Here is a 21,679-nt window from a genome sequence, read left to right on the forward strand (position 1 = left end):
GTGGTGGTGGGGGTGAAATAGTGAGGAGCTGGGCGGGGAGGGTGAGGTTGGTACCTTGGATCCAGAGCTACGTGTTCCGGGATTGAGAGGCTGGAGGCTCCACATTGGATCGACTCGTTTTGCAAAAGTCTCTTTGCATCAGTTTTATTGTGTTAGTTTTTATAATATTCATGTTTGTCCAGAATCAAATTAAATTTATAAAATGAGCAATTGCGTACAAATGCTTGTTGAAACTCATTGCACAGGTTTTCGAGCTGGATGTTAAAACGTTCCACATTAGAGTCCTGCTCCCTCTCGTCGCTCTCTGGTAGAGAACCAGTCACCACCTGATGAGCTCGTCGACGACCTTTTTTCGGAGGACGACTCCACAATCGGTCGCATCACGAAATAAAACGAAACTCGTTGTAAAAAGGAAGTGTGGCATGGACCGTCGTCAAGGCCTTGGGTTCGGCCATGAAGCCCACCTCTTTGGAATACGGGAGACGGGAGCACCGTGGTGTTGTGGCTCCATCCTTTTCGCCCACCGCCCGTCGTGTTCCTTTGGCAGCGCAATAACATCTTGTGCTTCCAGTCTTGGCTCCAGCCATCAGCAACGCATGGCGGACTTGCGTTCCCGGTCTCGCCCCTGCATTCAACGGCAAATTTGTGACGTCATGGTTTTGACTGCAGCTGCCTCCATTTATAAACTTTGATGACCTTTACTTGCTCATTCCAATTAATGATTCTAGATTCATATATTCATTGCAATTTTTTTTTCAATCTTGTTGATGAGGAGGAGTTAATTTTTGTCACATAGTAATCAAACTATAGAGGATTTTGCTTTTTAATTTTGAGTCGGATATCAACCAGGCGACATGAAATTGACCTCTTCCCCACTTCAGCCCACCTTACCCCCTCCCTCCCCCCCCAAACACTTGCATCTCCTTTTCTCTCCCGATACTCATATTACCTTCTATTTCCCTTCCGCATACACACCATACATGAGTATTGAGTGGTCTCAAACGAAGAGGTTTTATTTATTTATCTTGCTGGTTTTTTGTGGGGGGGTTTTCAAGCATTATCTGTTTTAAGCACTCACATCTTTGACATCTGAGTCAAACTAGTTGTGATTCTATACGAATTAAAATGGAAGTAATTTATTTACCCAATATGGTCATTCACATTGCCATTCATTCTTCTGTCGTAGATATGCAAATGAGCCAAAGCTCACCTTTCGTTGTCCCAGTTTTCTGTTTATAATCCTTGTGCTAGTTCCAGATGATGTAATATTTTAGTTGCTTTTCTTCTAGATAATAGGTTAGGTTGATCTTTACCCTGTGCTCGTGAAGCGAAAAGCGGGGTTAAGCATTCAGATGCGTACGTGTGCCGTGTCTGCATTTAAAAAATTCATTTTCTCGGCAACCGTTGGTCCGATTGACACGAAATTTTACCATCGAAGCGCCTCTGCCTGTATAATATTTTTTTATTCATAATTATGACGTCATACGTCATGTGGTACAGACGCCATCTTGGAAAAACGTTACACCTCTATATCTCCAAAACCGCTCGATGGAAAAAATTGAAACATGGCTCATTGTCAAGTACTCACCATGGGGAATAAAATATGTTGATGTCATTGATGCCTTAATTATGACGTCATAATTCGACAAGTACAACGCTTGATCTGACCAGTATGAATAAAACAAAAATTCCTCTGCAACTGTTAGTCCGATGGACACGAAATTTCCAGAGTATGTGCGGCTCCTCCTGTAGAATATTTTGATGATAATCATGACGTCATAGGTCATGTGATACAGGCGCCATCTTGAAAAAATCGAAAAATGTTGCACCGATATCTCCAAAACCGCTGCAATGAAAAAATTGAAATGTGGCTCATTGTCAAGTACTCTCCTTGGGGAAAAAGGTATGTTAATGATGATGTCATCGGTGCCTTCGTTATGCCGTCATAATTCGACAAGTACAACACTTATCCGATCATTGTGAATTTTTTTTCTCAGCAACTGTTGGTCTGATGGGCACAACATTTTCACCATAGGAGCGCCTCCTCCTTTAGAATATTTTAATGATAATCATGACATCATAGGTCATGTGATACAGGCGACATCTTGATAAAAACGAAAAATGTTGCACCTATATCTCCAAAACCGCTGCATGGAAAAAATTGAAACATGGCTCATTGTAAAGGCTCATTGTAAAGCTCATTGTAAAGCTCATGGCTCATTGTAAAGAACACCATATGGGGAATAGGTGTTGTTAACGATGATGTCATCGGTGCCATAATTATGACGTCATAATTCGACGGGGACAACGCTTGGTCTGATCAGTTTGAAATGTATTGATCGTGATCTATGCAACAATTATATTAGAGAATATAAATGTATGATGTCATCGCTCACATGGTCTGGCAGCCATATTGGATCAAAGAAAAAAAAATGTTCAAAAACAGAAGAGTTGGCTCGCAACAAGTTGACTGCGCAGGGTAAGTTTTCGATGAATACCATCTAGTTGTGATAATTGATCGCAGTGCTTGCCTCTTAATGTTTGGCGATACAGGTAAGTTAATAATTTAATTTTCAGACTGCCCCATTGGTACTATTCTCAATCTGCATGCCACTGCCATAACCCATGATGAATGTTTGCCTTTCTTCATGTAAATAAATTTAAACAAATAAATAGATAATTAAATAAATTAAACATGCCGTATAGTCCTTTATTTTAAATAAAGGACCTGTGAAATGCACAAATTGCAGGATATGCTGCAAACAAAGTAAAATCTTACCAGCCGCCGCTGGTTGCTTAAGCAGAAGGTGCAGATGGTGCGAGGTGGAGGTATGGCAGAGCTGGTGGCTACGGTACCGCCTCCGGGAGGTCCGTAGATGCTCTGCACGGGTGGTGTGTGGCAGGGAGCGTTGTCAGGACCGCCGTCTCCCAGCAGAAGTACATTTCCCAGATGGGAGATGTAACTCGATGCCAAACGGAGCGTCTCGATCTTGGAGAGCTTCCGGTCTGCTGGTTCGGTCGGGATGAGCGTGCGCAGTGCACTGAAAGCCGTGTTCACGCTGTGCGTGCGATCTCGCTCTCGAGCATTCGCCACTTGTCGCTGTGGCACCTCTGTGTGTGCACAAATCGAAGAGCAAAGAATGAAGAATTATTGGGTACAAGAGCAGCGGGGAAAAAAAAGATGCAGGACAGAAGATTTGCTTGTAAGGGAATTGTTATGAAATACCGGCATGCACATGCATAAGTACTGATGTCTGACTTGCTGCGATATTGGAGCATCGGCATCGTTTTTGATGACGAGTCAAGTAAACTTTACTACCCACAGTTTCCTATATTTTGTGAGGCTTTCCATGCTGCTCTTCCCACGTGGCTCTTTTGCCCCGCGTTTTGCGTGCCCTCGTGTCCTTCCTCACAGCTGCTGGGCCCACCAGCTGTCTGCACTTCCCAGTGCGGCAGATGGCTCCCGCCTCACATGCGGAAAAAACTTCCTTTCGCTTAATTTGTGTCGACCGTTTCCCTCATCTCAGTGTGCAGACAGTTTGTTGTCTGCAGATAACTTGGCAACTTGGTTTCGATTTTCCGACATCCCACAATTTTTTTCACTGCCATATTTGTCAGATTCCTGGGCCGGAGGTTTGGTGCGTTTGAACCTGTTTTATTGCCAAGCATGTTGTTTTCACCTTTACTCTCACGAACACTCGTCTTACTTTGTCTGCAAACTTGTTTTGTGGAGCCCCGAGCCCTTCCCGTCATCGCTGAGCCTGCCCTTCTCCTCCATGGGGAATCCTGCATAGGATTTTTTCCGACTGATGCTTCATTCGCTCTCCCCACAGCTGCCTGTTATCCAACTAGCTTTCCTACAGTTGTGCACAACTGTTTGAATACCGTTATTTTTGCGCATGGCAATTGGGTGATCCTTCAAATCGATTGCGACGCGGACTCATTTTGGCTTGGGTGGTCGTTTTGTCCTGTTCAACCAAGATTCTTGATTGTGTTCATGATGTTTGTAATGGCGGTATTGCAGTAGCTATGGTGGTGTTATTGTAGTGGTGGTTGACAGCGGTATGGCCTGAAGAGCAACCAGGGTGGATGCGCTCTAATTGCCGTTTTATTGTGCTTGAATGAAGTACAGATGAAGTGCTCACAACGTTCAGAATGAAGTACAGAAATTGATAACCTCCCACTGTCAATTGTATATATGTATATATATATATATATATATATATAAAATATAATATAAAAAATATAATATAATATAGTATATATATATATATATATTATATATATATATATATATATATATATATATATGTATAATGTATATATACAGTATATATATAATATAATATAATATAGTGTATATATATATATATATATATATATACTATATTATATTATATTTTTTATATTATATTTTATATATATATATATATATATATATATATATATATATATATATATATATATATATATATATATATATATATATATATATACATATATATATATATATATATATATATATATATATATATATATATATATATATATATATATATATATATATATATATATATATATATATATATATACACACAACACACAACAACATGCATTTTAAGGCCATTTTCCCTGCTAGAGCGGGGGTTAGCCTGCTCCGTGTATATATATATAATATATATATATATATATATATATATATATATATATATATATATATATATATATATATATATATATATGTATATATATATATATATATATATATATATCTATATATATATATATGGGTGGTTTAAAAAAATGAAAGTTAGAAAAGTCATGCTCCTAACACTTAAAAAATTTTGTATGTATGAAAAAACCCTTGGGGTGAAATTTTAAGCCATTTGGACTAAATTTACGGGTTGCACACGGAGTTTGTAATTTCACATATTTGGCTCACGTAAATGTTTGGAGTTGATTATTTATTCTTCACTGCTATACTTGTGAGTTTGACCATTACAGTTGACCTTTGACCTTGCTATGTATTGCACATTTTGAAGTTGTTTTTAAGTTAATTGAATACAGTACAGCTGTACTCTGGTGTATGCTGTTGCTCTCATTGAAGAGTGCAATCGTCCCCTGACAAGGGATGAACAGCAAACACAGTATCTGCTTCAAGTTGTGACAGAACATCGCAAGATGTTTCCGATTGCATGAAATCAACGCTTATCGGGCACAAACATTGAGTGGCTGGCAACCATGAGTCACTGTGCAGCCCCTAAAACTTGATTTATTCAAAAAATATTTCACAGGCAGAAGTTTTACCTCAATACCAAAAAAAATTAAAGGTTAGGAGTGAAACAATTCAATTTGTTTTTCCTTATGTAGCTAAGAAACACCCTAATATATATATATATATATATACAGACTTGGCATTTAATATGGAATATTTTTTCTGTGGGGTGAACTTACTTTTCAAGATGTCTTAGAACCAAAAGTTCATTGGAATTATGTTGAAATTATTCTAGATTTTGTTAATGTGACCTTTAAAAGAAACAAAAACCACATTTGACATTTTGAAACAAATAAATTAATCCTTGAAAGTGATGTAAACTGATATCGAACTCAATTCATGGACAGTACTGTGTTAAACTTCTGCACGTTTTCCAGAAGTATCTCTTTATTTTGCACATTAGCCAATTTTTTTTTTAACAAAAACAAAAGTTAAATTACGACTGGGATTACGGACAGTAAAATTACAGTTCAGTACTTCGTGTAACCCCCACGAGCATTCAGGAGAGCACGTACACGTTGAGGCATGCTGTTCACGAGATTTGCCAAGGTTTGGACAGGAATCGCTTGCCATGCAGTGACAATAGTCTGCTGCAATTCACGCACAGAGGTCGGCTGCTGTTCCAAGTGGTCGATTTGACGCGTTAATTTTGCCCACAAGTTCTCTATCGGATTCATATCCGGGGACATGGCAGGCCAATCCATATGCTCTACACCACGGTAAGCAAGAAAGTGTTGGATCATGCGAGCATGATGAGGCCGTGCATTTTCATCTTAGAAGACAATGTTTCCTCGAAAGGCTGCAAGAGCAAATGGAAGCAATGTTTCTTCCAGAATGGCCCTGTACTTGAACTGGTTCAGGTTTCCATTCAGAACAACCAGGTCAGTTTTGCCCCCTGCATGAAAAGCAGCCCAAACGGTCACCCCACCACCTCCAGCTAGGACTCTTGGCACTATACAATCTTTGTTGTAGGCTTCATGCACTTGTCTGCGCACTCGGACACGGCCATCTTGACGATAGACCAGAAATCTAGACTCGTCACTGAAGATCACGTGATTCCAGTGTCCTGGCTGCCATTGACGGTGCTCTCTGGCCCACTGCAATCGGTGCTGGCGGTAGTCTGGTCAGGCGTGGCTTTCTCAGGGTACGCCTGGCACGATAGCCTGCTTTAACCAGTCGTTGGTTGACTAGCCTTCTGGATACAGGCACATTTGTCAGTTGCTGCCACTCAGCCCTTAGCCGATTAGCTGACTTGGTACGGCCATTGCGGACTAACCGGTGCAGCTGGCGATCATCCCTCCTTGTGGTTCTGCGGGGACGTCCTGGCCTCGGTATTGGAGTAGGGACACCCCTCTGAGCATTTCGTTTCAGGATCTTTGACACCTGACCTTGAGTGATGCCATACTTCCGAGCAATAGCATGCTGTTTCATGCCATAATTTCGTAAAGCCACCACTCCATGACAAACAGCATTGTCGAGTTGACGGACCATCTCCAGAGGAAGCGGCAATAACTTTTGGAGACGTGCAGCAGTTGTTTTACACAAATACAGAACGCAACAACCCTTGTATACCCGACTGTGAAGACAATCATCAAATGCACCTGTCCGTACATTTTGCCACGCCACCTGTGATATAATCCTGTTGCTGAGTTCTTGCTGCGACAGACAATCAGTGACATGGTTCTTTTAACAAATAAATCACCAAAGTGTAAAAGAAACTCACCAGATTGACATACTGAGTTAAGAAAGTAAACAAAAGTCAAGAAAAAATATATATTCCATATTAAATGCCAAGTCTGTGTATATATATACACACACACACACACACACACACACACACACACACACACACACACACACACACACACACACACACACACACACACACACACACACACCTTTGTGGTGTATATTTTACAACGTTGTTAGTTGGGTTCATACCCTTCCATCTATGCGTCTGTCACTACAGTTGAATATGGTGTCGATTCCTTAACAGGAACTCATTTGATGATGTAATGTTGGGTTTAGTTGGTGTTATGCGCTTGTGCCTCCCTGGAGGGAGGGGAAAGGGGGGGGGGGGGGGGGGGAGGAGCAACCGCCTTGGTAGATCATTCGGCAAAGCCTCCAGAGCCGTTTGTGGTGCTGAAGTTATGAGTAAGGCGCAGCTCCAAGGAATCCTTTGCTCATGTCTGGCATGGTTGCTCTACAAATCCAGCATTCCTGATCGGTTACGGGTGTATGTTGGCTGCACTCACTTCCCCGTATCGCACTCTCCAGTCATAATGGGTAGCCTACCGCACTCGTCTATCAAATATGGTCATTGCCTAAGGATGTAATCTGAACGACAAACTGAGGCATTGCTTATGGCATTCAGCAGTCCAATTGTGAAACGTTGCTGGGCTCGAATCCAGTCACATTTTGAGTTAGAATGTTTGCCTTGCACCAACCGGTTTTGGTGATCAAGACCAGTGGGGCTGCCGAGACTCTCGGGGTTGTCCCCTTGTGCAGATGTGCAGGTTAACCTGTATTTACAAGTTCATGTAGTTTTTGATGGATCAATTTGAAAAATACTTTGTTTTGATTCCTGGTCATGTATGAACCACCTTTAGAACCACCTTTAGAGGCCATTTTCCCCGCAGGGTGGGGGTTGGCCTTTTTCGGGCACCTTGGTCCCCTTTTTGAAGCAATGTTTTATGGCCGGATGCGCTTCCTGCCGCCAACCCTGTTAGTCGCCTCTTGCGACACACAGGGAATTACCAGTGAACTGGTACTCAATGTATGAGATGTATATAAATATATACATGTATATATGTGTGTGTGTGTGTGTATATATATATATATATATATAATTATATTCTCCTTGTATTTACTCCAATATTCCTCCTTTTTTATTAGGGTGCTTTCATAGATTCAAGTTGATGAAATGTGCATTGTGCATCTTTTAAGAATGAATAGTTTTAACTTTCATGACCTCTTCCTCTTTATCCATCTCCTCTTCACCATTTAGCTTTTTGATTAATCAGCGTCTCTATTTTGGGCACGTCATGTTGTTTTGGCACCCTTGCCAAATCCTAACTTCCTGCCTTTATCTCCGACGGCACTGCATCAACGTTCGTAATTGCACCCTCATCAATGATGCAACACATAGACCAAATTTGTAATGCAATGACAGTCCAACATGAATCCAGTAAATAGTGGCTCCTCTTCATAAAAATTTGCTGTCCAAATTACTTGCTACTTTCATCCTGTTATTTATTTTATAAAATCTCCAACACTTACCCTGCAACAGACGAGGCCTCTTGGAGTGTAGGTGTCCATATCCATTCTCATCGCTGCTACTTTCACTGTCGTCTCCCATAACGTGCATGTCCTCTGGGAGGAATGACAGAGTTGGTGGTATTGCATGAAGGCTTGTGTATGCCATCACTTGAGCCGTTAGCAGGGCCAGGGTAAATGGTGTTTTGGCCAAGTCTGTAGCAGCTGATCTCCAGTTGGGTTGATTGATGTTTGATCACAAAGATGTTGAGATTGAGATCCTGCAGTGGTTGGTAGGAGTGTCTTCAGAACAAAACAGAAGAAACTTTGGTGACCACAGTTTCCAGTCGAGCTGTTGGATCTCCTGGTGGTCTTGTTAAGTTGTTCAGGATAAACTGTTGACTTCCAATCTGGAAATCTGTAGCAGGCTGTCATGTGTTGATGGGAAGGAGCACTGAAGTGGGTTGTCAAATCTGTGTCGTACTCCCATATATGGCTGTATACTCTGTATACTCTGATCCTGGGCTCTGGACCTTATGCAGGACTCTTTTCCGTTTCAATATCCAGTGGATCTCTGCTGTCAGGTGCCGATCTCGCTGTCGTCCAGATACCCTCCACGAGATATCCAATAAGATGCTACACTCCCTCGACACAGGGTGTCCCACAAAGTGTTCTCCTGTTGCTCTGCGTGCACCTTGTCTCTCCTGTCTTCGTTGCTCGTTGGTCTGCACACTGAAAAAGCAAATCGATAGGCTGGGGTTTGCATGGGAGGAACGTATCAGGCATCCCGGGTGGCAGCCAATCCAAGGGATGCGAGTTGGGGAGGGGTTAGGAGGATGTGGATGGAGAATAGGAGGGGCGTTGGATAGCTGAGTGCTTGTGCTGGGTTGTGGAGGCTCGGAGAAGGATAGGGGTTGGATTATGGGAAGTTTTTGCATGAAATTGAGGAAGAAAATAAAGGGAATCGTTTCCTTGCAAGGCTTGCAGTTCTTGGCAGATCTCCGTGTTTTGTATGGCTACCTAAGTTAAAGATTTGTGTTGGGGAGGGTGCATGGGAATAACTTGCTCCACCTGATTTATCATTCCCTGTTGGCTCCAGCTGTCGTCATCTGGAGCAAAATAGAAGAGGTGTTTGGAGTGTGGGTTTTATCACATTCTTGTTTGGCTTCACAGTGAGAGCACTTGCTGCACGATCCCATTAAACTCCCTTAAATTTGTTCATTGCTAATGTCATTGTTTCCACAGCTTGGACAAGTGTCAAAATAGACTTTTATTTCCTCGTGACCATCGGGCTGCTGCATTTTGTTCTTTGTTTTTCCTATCACGTTCATAGATACCTCTCATTGAGGGAAAATGTAGAATTGGTTAGTCGCATATAACATTTTGTTAAAACTCGAAGGGTGGTCTGTAAAGGAGTGCAAGTGAGGGTGGCGCAGTGTGCTGCACCCTCGGTGTATCCTGCCAGCGTCTGTTGAAGGTAAACTCGCACATTGATGTAATATTGGCAGAGGTACGGCAATTGGAGCATGATTTTTCTGTTTTTCTGCTGTTTATGCTGGCCTTGTGGCTTTCCAGCTGGAAGTTCGTACTAGGTAGCTCAATCTCTGCTCCTTTGCGCAGCCGAGACGGCGGCAGACGTCCGACACGCTGACAGAAATGCCTTCCAGATGAGCTGTGCGCCATTCTCCTCTTTCCTGGCCTTTTTCTCATCTTGACTCTTTATCCTCATAGGGTTTTCTGTCCCTCACTCTGGATTCTCAGCTTTAGCTGCCCAAAGCGTGCTTTGTTATTATTACTTGTTTTTCGAGCTTCAAGTTTGGTGGGGACATTAGCCGTGCAGGACACCTGCTTCTCAAGGACAAGGAGAGCGCGGTGTAGCCGAGGCCTGGCCCAGTGAGCATGGGTTGCTGAGATGCCTTGTTTTTATTAATGCCAGCGACGTGTCTCACATGCGAGTGTGACGATGTGAGGTTTCAATACTGGACTTCCAACTGTTTTTGTGGAATGCTAATCGCTGCATTCATTTTAGTGCTGGCCTGGAGTTACTCTCTGGAGAAATATAAAAATGAAGTTTGCTTCCTGTAAAGGCCTGCTACGCACTGCTTGATGTCATCAATTTTGAAAAGTTTTTTTTTATTGCTTTTGGATGTTCAGGCTCTATTATTTGAGGAATAATAAAATATCGATGAGCAAAACGATGAGTTTTTGAAATGTGACAAAGTTATTTTGTCTGCTTTTATTTCAATTGAATGTTTTATTTCGAACATGAATCGGAACATGGATCGGAAAACCAACCTGTAATTTAGCAATACTTTAATTCTGAATTCGTCTTAATGTACAGAGAGAAGTTGGATAATTTTAAAGCGATGATGAAGCCACTACAATATTTGGCTGAGCTTCCTTCCATCCGTCCATCATAAATGAAGAAGAACCTTTTTAAACCACCGTGCTTAATTCTAGTGGGTTCTAAAGGGTAATTCTAATGGGTTCTAAAGGGTAATTCTAATGGGTTCTAAAGGGTAATTCTAAAGGGTAATTCTGATGGGTTCTAAAGGGTAATTCTGATGGGTTCTAAAGGGTAATTCTGAACGATTCTAAAGGGTAATTCTTATGGATTATGAAGGGTAATTCTGATGGGTTCTAAAGGGTAATTCTGATGGGTTCTAAAGGATAATTCTGATGTATTATGAAGGGTAATTCTGATGGATTATTAAGGGTAATTCTGATGGGTTCTAAAGGATAATTCTGAAGGATTCTAAAGGGTAATTCTGATGGGTTCTAAAGGGTAATTCTAAAGGGTAATTCTAAAGGCTAATTCTGATGCGTTCTAAAGACTAATTCTGAAGGATTCTAAAGGGTAATTCTAAAGGGTAATTCTGATGCGTTCTAAAGACTAATTCTGAAGGATTCTAAAGGGTAATTCTGATGGGTTCTAAAGGGTAATACTGATGGGTTCTAAAGGGTAATTCTGATGGGTTATAAAGGGTAATTCTGATGGATTCTAAAGGGTAATTCTGATGGGTTCTAAAGGGTAATTCTGATGGTTCTAAAGGGTAATTCTAAAGGGTAATTCTGATGGGTTGTAAAGGGTAATTCTGAAGGGTAATTCTGATGGGTTCTAAAGGGTAATTCTGATGGCTTATAAAGGCTAATTCTGATGGCTTATAAAGGGTAATTCTGATGGGTTCTAAAGGATAATTCTGCAGGATTCTAAAGGATAATTCTGAAGGGTTCTAAAGGTTAATTCTGAAGGGTTCTAAAGGGTCATTCTAGTGAGTTCTAAGTGGTTCTAAATGGTTTCATTTGTTTCTTGGTTTTTCCTATTTCATATTAAAAATGGCAAACTGAACTGCTTCCTTTGGACACGGGTGGAATTTTATTATCTTGTCTGCCTGTCTGGCAGTCAAACAAAATAGAAAATCATTCCAAACAGGAACTTATTGTTTTTTAGGATGTCATAAAGGACCCAAACAACATGCACAAATAACTAATGTAATGTGTTAAATAAGGTGGTGTAAAAGACATTGCATCAGCTGCAGTAAACATCCGAAAATATTTTTGTACAGCCTTTAAAATGTTTTTCTTATTTTTCAGTTGAATTATATACTTGAACACTGCAGAACACAAATTGCCTTTTTACCAATTTCAAAACCCTTTAGTCTAGCAGTATTTGGACAAAATATTATGCCATTTTACATCATCTCGACCAATCAAATTTGCTCCTCGCAGACCCAGTCAATGTCCTTTTTTTTACCCTCAAGCCTGTGTGGGGTAAGGTGTTCTATGAACTGTCATGTTACCCTGCACTCGCGAAGCGAAACGGGGTTAAGCATTCGGTTGCGTATGTGTGCCGTGTCTGCATTAAAAAAATTCATTTTCTCCGCAACTCGTGGTCCGATTGACACAAAATTTTTACCATAGGAGCTCCTCCGCCTGTATATATATTTTTATTCATAAGTATGACGTCATAGGTCACATGGTACGGACACCATCTTGGAAAAACGTTACACCCCTGTATCTCCCAAACCGCTCAATGGAAACATGGCTCATTGTCAAGTACTCCCCAAGGGGAATAAGATATGTTGATGATGATGTCATCGGTGCCTTAATTATGACGTCATAATTCGACAAGTATGACACTTGATCTGAAGAGTATGAAAAAAAATAAAAATCCTCTGCAACTGTTAGTCTGATTGGCACAAAATTTTCAGAATATGAGCGGCTCCTGTGGAATTTTTAAAATGATAATTATTATGTCATAGGTCACGTGGTACAGGCGCCATCTTGGAAAAATCGAAAAAAAGTTGCACCTCTATCTCCGAAAGCGCTCCATGGAAAAAAATTGAAACATGGCTCATTGTCAAATACTCCGCTTGGGGAATAAGATATGTTGATTAATTATGATGTCATAATTCGACAAGTACAACGCTTGATTCGATCAGTATGAATTTTCTTCTCTGCAATTCTTGGTCCGATTGACATGAAATTTTCACCATCGGAGGGCCTCCTCCTGTATAATATTTTAATGAATATTATGACGTCATCGGTCACCTGGTACAGGTGCCATCTTGGAAAAAATTCGCACCTCTATATCTCTGAAACCACTCCACGGAAAAAATTAAGACCTGGCTCATTGTCAACCACACCCCTTGGGGAATAAGATATGTTAATGATGATGTCATCGGTGCCTTCATTATGACGTCATAATTCGACAAATACAACACTTATCCATCCGATCATTATTTTAAAAAAAATCAGCAACTGTTGGTCTGATGGGCACGAAAATTTCACCATAGGAGCGCCTCCTCCTTTAGAATATTTTAATGATAATCATGACGTCATAGGTCATGTGTTACAGGTGCCATCTTGGAAAAACCAAAAAACGTTGCACCTCTATATCTCCAAAACCGCTCTATGGAAAAGTTGAAATGTGGCTCATTGTAAATAACTCCATATGGGGAATAGGTGTTGTTAATGATGACGTCATTGGTGCCATAATTATGACGTCATAATTCGACAGGGACAACGCTTAGTCTGATCAGTTTGAAATTTATTGAGCATGATCTATGCAACAATTATATTAGAGAATATAAATTTATGATGTCATCGCTCACGTGGTCTGGCAGCCATATTGGATCAATAAAAAAAGAACCGTTCAAAAACAGAAGAGTTGGCTCACACCAAGTTGACTGCGCAGGGTAAGTATTCTATGAATACCATCTAGTTATTTGAGTGTTTGCTGCAGAAAAGATTTGTCCATTTACATTATCATTGAAGAAATACTGAACTATTTTTGCAATGGATTGAAGGACCACATTTTTTTTTAAATTCACCTTTTTACATCATTCAGTTTAAACACTAATTTTACTTAAATCCCGATGTAGGCACGCACGTTATGTTCAACTCCTTAAATTTTTAGTCAACGAATGTGGTCTTAAAGCCTCCCGGTGCCTTTTAATAATAGGGAAACAAACTTGCTGCTGATGCATCATTGGACACTGACATTGACTCGTGTGTTGTTTTGGCTTCCACAGCCTTTGCCTTTTTGTGCACATGAGTCTGGAGCTGCAGAGGTATCTCGATTTCGACTTTTTGGTCTATTGTGCAGCAATTGTACCGATGCCGATGTATCGCCATCAGTGCAGGGCTCCACATCATGCTTATATAAAAGCACCTCGTGAGGATTTAATAACCAATGTTACCTCCAATCTATTGTTAGGATTAAATGATGGCGGACGATTCAAAACATTGCTTTCATGGAAAGAGTGGAAATTGCGTCCGTGGACCACCTGATCAGAATGATAGGACCGAAATGACTGACATGCGTGTTGGGCAGATGACAGAAGGCTCTCGTGATGAAACTCATGGCAGACAAGAAACCTCTTTTCATTGTAATAATGCAATCAACAGAAGCCTAAGCTATGCTGGAAAGATGTAAGAGTGACCTCAAGACCTCTGACATTGACCTAAACAAATGGTCCTGCGTCAAGATTTCTCCCTGCTGAGGGCAGTTGTAGCCGATGGTACCAAGTATGCCATGGGCTTGCATGTGGAGAAAGCCAACCATTGTCATACCACACACCTTCCTGTGGTAGAAACTGTCTCCCTCCCTACCCTCCTGTTCAGCAGCGAGGCTTTATTTTGCAATTTTCCAGGATGTAATACCACCTGGTCAGTCATCAACGTGGCCTATCACAGCACAGAAGACGGGGTACATTCCATTTCCTGCCATCAGGTGCACATGTCCCCAAACTGTAGTAAGATGTCTTCAAAAATGGACTGGCTCGAGGTTTTGTTGAGGTAAGTAATTTGGTGGATTCCTCTTATCACTGTATATCATCTGTCCTTATGGGGACATGGTAATCATCATCACTAGCATGTATGTGTGTATGCATGCATGTACACAATAAGTTGCATCGAGCACCAGAGAATCAATGCTATGTACGCATCCATTGTTGAGGAGTGGCATTACATTTTTTTATTTAATTACCTGAAAACTTGCTCTCAACTTTTTCCACAAGTTCCTTTTAAAGACTTAAAATACCATACAGTTCCCAGGTTGATGTAAAACTTTATCCCAACTCCTGCACACCGATGATGGTACCCACCAACGTTGTATAAGAATGATATTTAAAAATGGGGTAAGGTTTACCTGCCACACCAATACAAAAAGAGGAGTTTTCCAGTTACCGTTAATTTTCACATTTGTTGCAAAACTTGTGAATTTGTCTCCAGTGTTGCTCTTATTTTGTACTTTCTGCAATAAACTTTTAGCCCTGTGTGTGTTTGGTGCATTCCGTCGCATGTCACCAAGTCTGGAATTGCTTCGAATGAAACGCTGCTGTTGCTTTAGGTTTTACTCGTGACGGCGCAAGGTGTGAATAGATTCTCTGTACATGTTGTTTTGGTAGAAAAAGCAAGAGTTGCTCGGTGGCGCTTTATTAAATCCGATTTCCTTTTGACCCTTATCCTGGGTCAGTCGATGCCTACAAGTTAACGAGCCTTTTTAACCGTGTCTCATTGGTTAATGGACTGCAGATGGGAGGAGACTGTGTTGTAATGGAGTTGCCCCCTGTAGCTTGATAAACAGAATGTAGGATGGAGTATGCCAGGTGCCAGGGATGCTGCTGTTTGTGGACACAACATGTTGGTTGGGAGGGTGGTAGGGGCACGGAGAGTGGACGGAAGGGTATCGATGTCACCCCCTTTGAATACAGTATATGAAATGAATGAATGATCGTTTTAAGGCCATTTTCCCCGCTAGAGCGGGGGTTAGCCTTGTGGGCCCCATGACAATCATGGTTCCCTGTTTGAGGCAATGTTTTTTTTATGGCCGGATGCCCTTCCTGGCGTCAACCCTCAGTCGCCTCTTACGATGCGCAGGGATACGGTGTACCTATTCTAAACCCGGGGTACACACCGGGATCATTCATCCCAGCAAGCTGCTACTCAATTTGCCGACCTCGGAAGGATGCCAGGATGAGTCAACCGCCCTGGTGTTAATTCAGCGATCGACCGGGATTCGAACCCAGGATCCTAGGATCCCAAGCCGGCACCCTAACCGCTAAGCCAACACCAGGCTCAATATGAAATAATGTATTTAAATGTTATCTTGTTATCATGAGTTGTACACAAGTCTAATTCAACATGTGTGTGCGTCACGTGTTACGCTTGGTTAACACACACCTTGTCTTTGTTTTGCAAGGCCGATGCTGTTTCGTGAGGAAACTTTTATATTGCTCAGTCACCTATGATGTCTGGGTTCCAATTCTGAACAAACCTCATCCAGTGACGTTGATAAACGATTCTATACGTTTCTCTCCTGAAACCAATGAGAAAAAAAAGCATTCATCACCCGCGTTACTGCCATCCATAAGTTTGTAATATGCCATCTTAATTTACAACGGCTTGCATTGTCAATGCGAGCTGTATGCCTGGGCCTATACCATTGCAGTTAACCTTGAGTTGTTGCTAATTCTATGTGAAACCTGCATTGATATTCTTTTTCTTTGCATATGTGCAGAGCTTTGGAGAGTCTGATTCGTTCAGGATTTTGCTGGTGCTTGCGAACCGGGCAAACGGGGTAGGGAGCGAACCACAAGTTTGGAGATCATGCGAAGGACAAATAGTTGAGAAGGAATGCCAGCTGTATGGATCCGACGTTGAAAACGATTATGAATACATCCTTAACTCTAGGAGCATGGAAGGAGCAAGCAGCTCAAGGCATTTACTTGATGGATGGATGTGGCTATTGGGCCCTAAACTCGCTTAATATACGTAAGTGGAGCCGAGTTTTGCTGTTTCTGCTCTCGATTTTTCTTCCATCTTGCTGAGCAATTAGATCTAGCTTTGGGATGGCCCGGTTCAAATGTTATCTAAACGTGTCCTCCTCCGCTTGAGCAGATACACGAGTCTTTTCTCGCTGATCTCTGCCGTTGAGTTATTTTGACTTTCTCGCTGCCTCTGCGCTTTGTGTCGGAGACGTTCCCCTTGATGATATTGAGCGGATTTTGGTGGTTTGGGGGGAGCGTTGCGGGTGGAGAGACGTGTTCTTCGTTTATTTGTGGGGTGCTGAGAGGCCACTCCGAAGTACTACTAATCATGTGAGTTAATACATGTCAGAAAACCTCCGAACCGACGAGTTAAAACGAGCTAAATAAATTCGTTTTGAGCTGCCCCGAAGCTGATATAAATAGCTTTACTGCTTTTCACCCCTCAGCCCAAACTGGCCTGAGGGGTATTGTCGTCAAGGTCCGGGCGTCCGTCAACTTTTGGTTTCCATCAATTTCAAGAACGGCTTGTCCGATTAAATCCATTTTTGCAGTGTGTGTTGGGGTTGAGTAGAGGAAGGTTCCTTTCGAAAATGGACGCGCGGCGATTTTCAATATGGCCGCCACGGCAGCCATCCGGGTGTCCGTCAACTTTTGGTTTCCGTCAATTTCGAGCAGAATGGCTTGTCCGATTAAATTCATTTTTGCAGTGTGTGTTGGGGTGGAGGAGAGGAAGGTGCCTTTCGAAAATGGGCGCGCTGCGATTTTCAATATGGCCGCCACGGCAGCCATCTTGAAATTGGTTTCCATCAATTTCGAGCAGAACGGCTTGTCCGATTAAATCCATGTTTGCGGTGTGTGTTGGGGTGGAGTAGAGGAAGGTGCCTTTCGAAAATGGGCGCGCTGCGATTTTCAATATGGCCGCCACGGCAGCCATCTTGAAATTGGTTTCCGTCAATTTCGAGCAGAACGGCTTGTCCAATTAAATCCATTTTTGCAGTGTGTGTTGGGGTTGAGTAGAGGAAGGTTCATGGGCACGCTGCGATTTTCAATATGGCCGTCACGGCAGCCGTCTTGAAATTGGTTTCCGTCAAATTCAAGTAGAACGGCTTGTCCGATAAAATCCATTTTTGCAGTGTGTGTTGGGGTTGAGTAGGGGAAGGTTCCTTTCGAAAATGGGCGCGCTGCAATTTTAAATATGGCCGCCACGGCAGCCATCTTGAAATTGGTTTCCACCATGCATGGGCTGAGGGGTTACGTCCACTTTGCGTCCACTTTGCGGTGCTATTTATTACTATTGTAAGGCCAATTTATATCCTGCACATCGACTGGAACCTCAAAGGTCCTGCGGTTACTTATTTGTGTGATGACCTTGACTGGAAGGACCTGGGTTCAAATCCATAGTCAAAGTTTTATTTTACGTTTAATATTATTGTCCCCGTCGCACAGCGGAGCGAAAGGGGGACTATGGTTTTCCCCTCTGTCAGTGTGTCCGTCCGTGTGTGTGTGCGGGCGTGCGTGTTTGCGTGCGGGCGTGCGTGCGTAAGCGAAGGACTGCATTCGAATTTGGTGTGTGGGTGCAACCCACGTCATAATCCAAGATGGCTGCTGCCATATATGTCTGATGCCATGTATGTCTGAACCTTGTGAGATGAATATCTTGAAAAATAAGCGAAGTACCAACGTCTAATTTGGTGTGTAGGTGTATCTCGGCATAAGGAAGAACGCTATTGAAAATTGGGTCGCCACGTCAAAATCCAAGATGGCCGCCACCATATATATGTCTGAACCTTGTGAGCGAAATATCTCGAAAATTAAACGACGTACCAACTTCTAATCTGGTGTGTGGGTGTATCTAGGCACAAAGAAGAACGCTGTTTAAAATTGGGTCGCCACGTCAAAATCCAAGATGGCCGCCGCCATGTATGTCTGAACCTTGTGAGCGAAATATCTTGAAAAATAAGCGAAGTACCAACTTCTAATCTGGTGTGTGGGTGTATCCAGGCACAAGCAAGAACGCTGTTTAAAATTGGGTCGCCACGTCAAAATCCAAGATGGCCGCCGCCATGTATGTTTGAACCTTGTGAGATGAATATCTTGAGAAATAAGCGAAGTACCAACTTCTAATTTGGTGTGTAGGTGTATCTCGGCATAAGGAAGAACGCTATTGAAAATTGGGTCGCCACGTCAAAATCCAAGATGGCCGCCACCATATATATATCTGAACCTTGTGAGATGAATATCTTGAACAATAAGCGAAGTACCAACTTCTCATTTGGTGTGTGGGTGTATCTCGGCATAGGGAAGAACGCTATTGTAAATTGGGTCGCCACGTCAAAATCCAAGATGGCCGCCACCATATATATGTCTGAACCTTGTGAGCGAAATATCTTGAAAAATAAGCAAAGTACCAACTTCTAATCTGGTGTTTGGGTGTATCTAGGCACAAGGACGAACGCTATTGAAAATTGGGTCGCCACGTCAAACTCCAAGATGGCCGCCGTCATGTATGTCTGAACCTTGTGAACGGAATATCTTGGAAAATAAGCGAAGTACCAACTTCTAATCTGGTGTGTGGGTGTACCTAGGCATAAGGCAGAACACTATTGAAAATTGGGTCGCCACGTCAAAATCCAACATGGCCGCGTCCATGTATGTCTGAACCTTGTGAGCGAAATATCATATCATAGCATGTTTTCTGCGTCTTCCACTTTGTCAACTCACATCACTTCACCGACGGGGGACCTAGGCGTAACGCTTGTTTTAATTATTTATTATTTTATGTGAGTTAAAATTATTTAATTTGAATTATTTTAAATATATACATTTATTTTTATTTTATTTCTATTGTTTCCATTACATTTTTGTGTTTTTATGCCTCCACCTCCGAAGGTGGCCGAAGGCATTATGTTTTCGGGTTGTCTCCGTCCGTCCGTCCGCATGGGCTAAACCTCGTTTTTCTCAGCAACCACATGTCCAATTGAGACTAAACTTTCAGGGTCGGAGTAACACCCATGCAGAACGTTTATGATAATTGTGACGTCTTAGGTCATGTGGTATGGCAGCCAACTTGGATTAAACGCAAATAATTAAAAAAAACAATTTCTCGGAAACCGCTGAATGGAAAAATTTGAAACTTGGCACATTGTCAAGTACTCCCAATGGGGAACAAAAGCATGACAATGATGCCATCATAGGTGAAGTGGTATACCAGCCAAAAATGTTTTAATCGAATTCCTTATCCTAAAAATCAGAAATGCCTGCACATGATCGATGACCTATTTGTATTGAAATATTCAATTTATGACATCATAGGTCACATGGTTTGGCAGCCATATTAGATTGAACCTAAAACCTTAATAAAAACATCTCCCAAACCACCAAATCAATTGGCTCGAAACTTTGTATGTCATTGACTGGGCATTGCGATTAAAAGATGATCACAAAAACATCATTGGTCACATGGTGTGGCAGCCATAGTGGATTGAAGGAAAATATAAAATAATTATATCTCTGAAACCGCTTACCCTATCGATGCGAAATTTTACAAATATCATCTAACACCACTTTTGCATATAGTTTGAAAATGATGATGTCATATGTCATGTGGTTTGGCAGCCATCCTGGATAGAAAAATGAACCTTGTCCGTTCAACACGAAACTTCACAAACGTGATCCCCTACCCATACATGTGCAGAGTGTACATTTTAAAAGCTCATATGTCATGTGGTGTGGCAGCCATATTGGCTTGAAAGCCGATAATTAAAAAAAATCCCTTCTCTGAAACCATTTCACCGATTGATGTGAAACCTGTCATTTGTGGTAAAAATGTGATACTTGAAAATAGCTGAAGGGATTTAAATCAAACATTTCTTTTTAGGACAGTGAATGAGGACATCTACCCGTTGCGGGACTATGCCGAGCCATATTGGCGACACAGTCACATTGCTCTCGTTTAAACATGATACAAGGATGGTCATCAAGAAAAAAAATTTGGTCCACTTATTTTCCATGATCCCACAATTGGGCTCAATAACAAAACTTCCTTCCTTCCTTCCTTCCTTCTGTCGTCTACAAGTCATAAAATACTTTCATTGCACTTGTACATGTCTTACCCGCACCCTCCCCCACTCACCCACAAGTTTAATAAAATACTACAAAGCTGTGGATGTCAATACTTCACTGCAGAGTGGTCTTCATGAGAGAGCATTATTCTCGAGGTGATCTGGTACCTCCTTTGATTATGGAATAGTCACCTCATACTGGCAGCCAGTGATCTTTAGATTTGGCACCGAAGCCGATGAGCGAGGAAGGTGGAGGGTGAGGAGGGAGGAGGAGGGGGTCCTTTATGGTCAGCAGATGAGCTTTCTTGCCCTTTCTTTCACGCTGCTTATCGTTTGCTTTTCACTTGGCCCCCTTTTTCTTCCCGCAGAGGGGCACAGGTTGGGGGGCTGCGTGTTTGGTGCCTGGCCCTCGGCTCCCTACTGCCCTCTCGCAAACTCCGGGCACACCTGTTGGTGTATCCGTAAACCTTTGTTCCGCCTTTTGACGGCTTCTCCGCCCCATGTTGTACAACTGCTCTCGGTCACAGCATACCAGGTGACCCCATAAGAATGATCACTTTTTAATCTATTGCAGAAGTGTTCATGGCCAGCTGGGTATCGGCTGCGAGGCTGTGACTTTTACAAACTTCCTGGTAAGTGCGCAGTTTTTGAGTTGATGAGAACAGAGGCACATTTGGGCCTTGTGCATATCGCATCTCGTCTGTCAAAACCATCTAATCTTTGCACGCATGAGTACGGCTTTCCTCCTGTGCAAGAATCATATTTCTTTTATGATTTTTGGATCCCGTATACAACCAACCCCAAGGTACCGCATA

The 21,679-nt window shown here is 42.1% G+C and overlaps 2 protein-coding genes across 2 annotated transcripts in view; one reads left to right on the forward strand and one right to left on the reverse strand.

The window, feature by feature from the left end:
- Positions 1-21,679, forward strand: part of BOP1 (BOP1 ribosomal biogenesis factor) — a 200,002-nt gene that overhangs the window by 79,400 nt on the left and 98,923 nt on the right. The window lies entirely within an intron of this gene.
- SCX (scleraxis bHLH transcription factor) lies at positions 136-9,259 on the reverse strand. Its single transcript, XM_068102103.2, has 3 exons — positions 8,555-9,259; positions 2,780-3,111; positions 136-625 (listed from the first exon to the last, which is right to left on the reverse strand). The coding sequence occupies exons 1-3, from the start codon at positions 8,697-8,699 to the stop codon at positions 587-589; spliced, it is 516 nt and encodes a 171-aa protein (XP_067958204.2). The 5' UTR covers positions 8,700-9,259; the 3' UTR covers positions 136-586.

The sequence above is a fragment of the Myxine glutinosa genome, chromosome 10 (assembly GCF_964187855.1).
Source record: "Myxine glutinosa chromosome 10, kmMyxGlut1.1, whole genome shotgun sequence".
NCBI lineage: Eukaryota > Metazoa > Chordata > Myxini > Myxiniformes > Myxinidae > Myxine > Myxine glutinosa.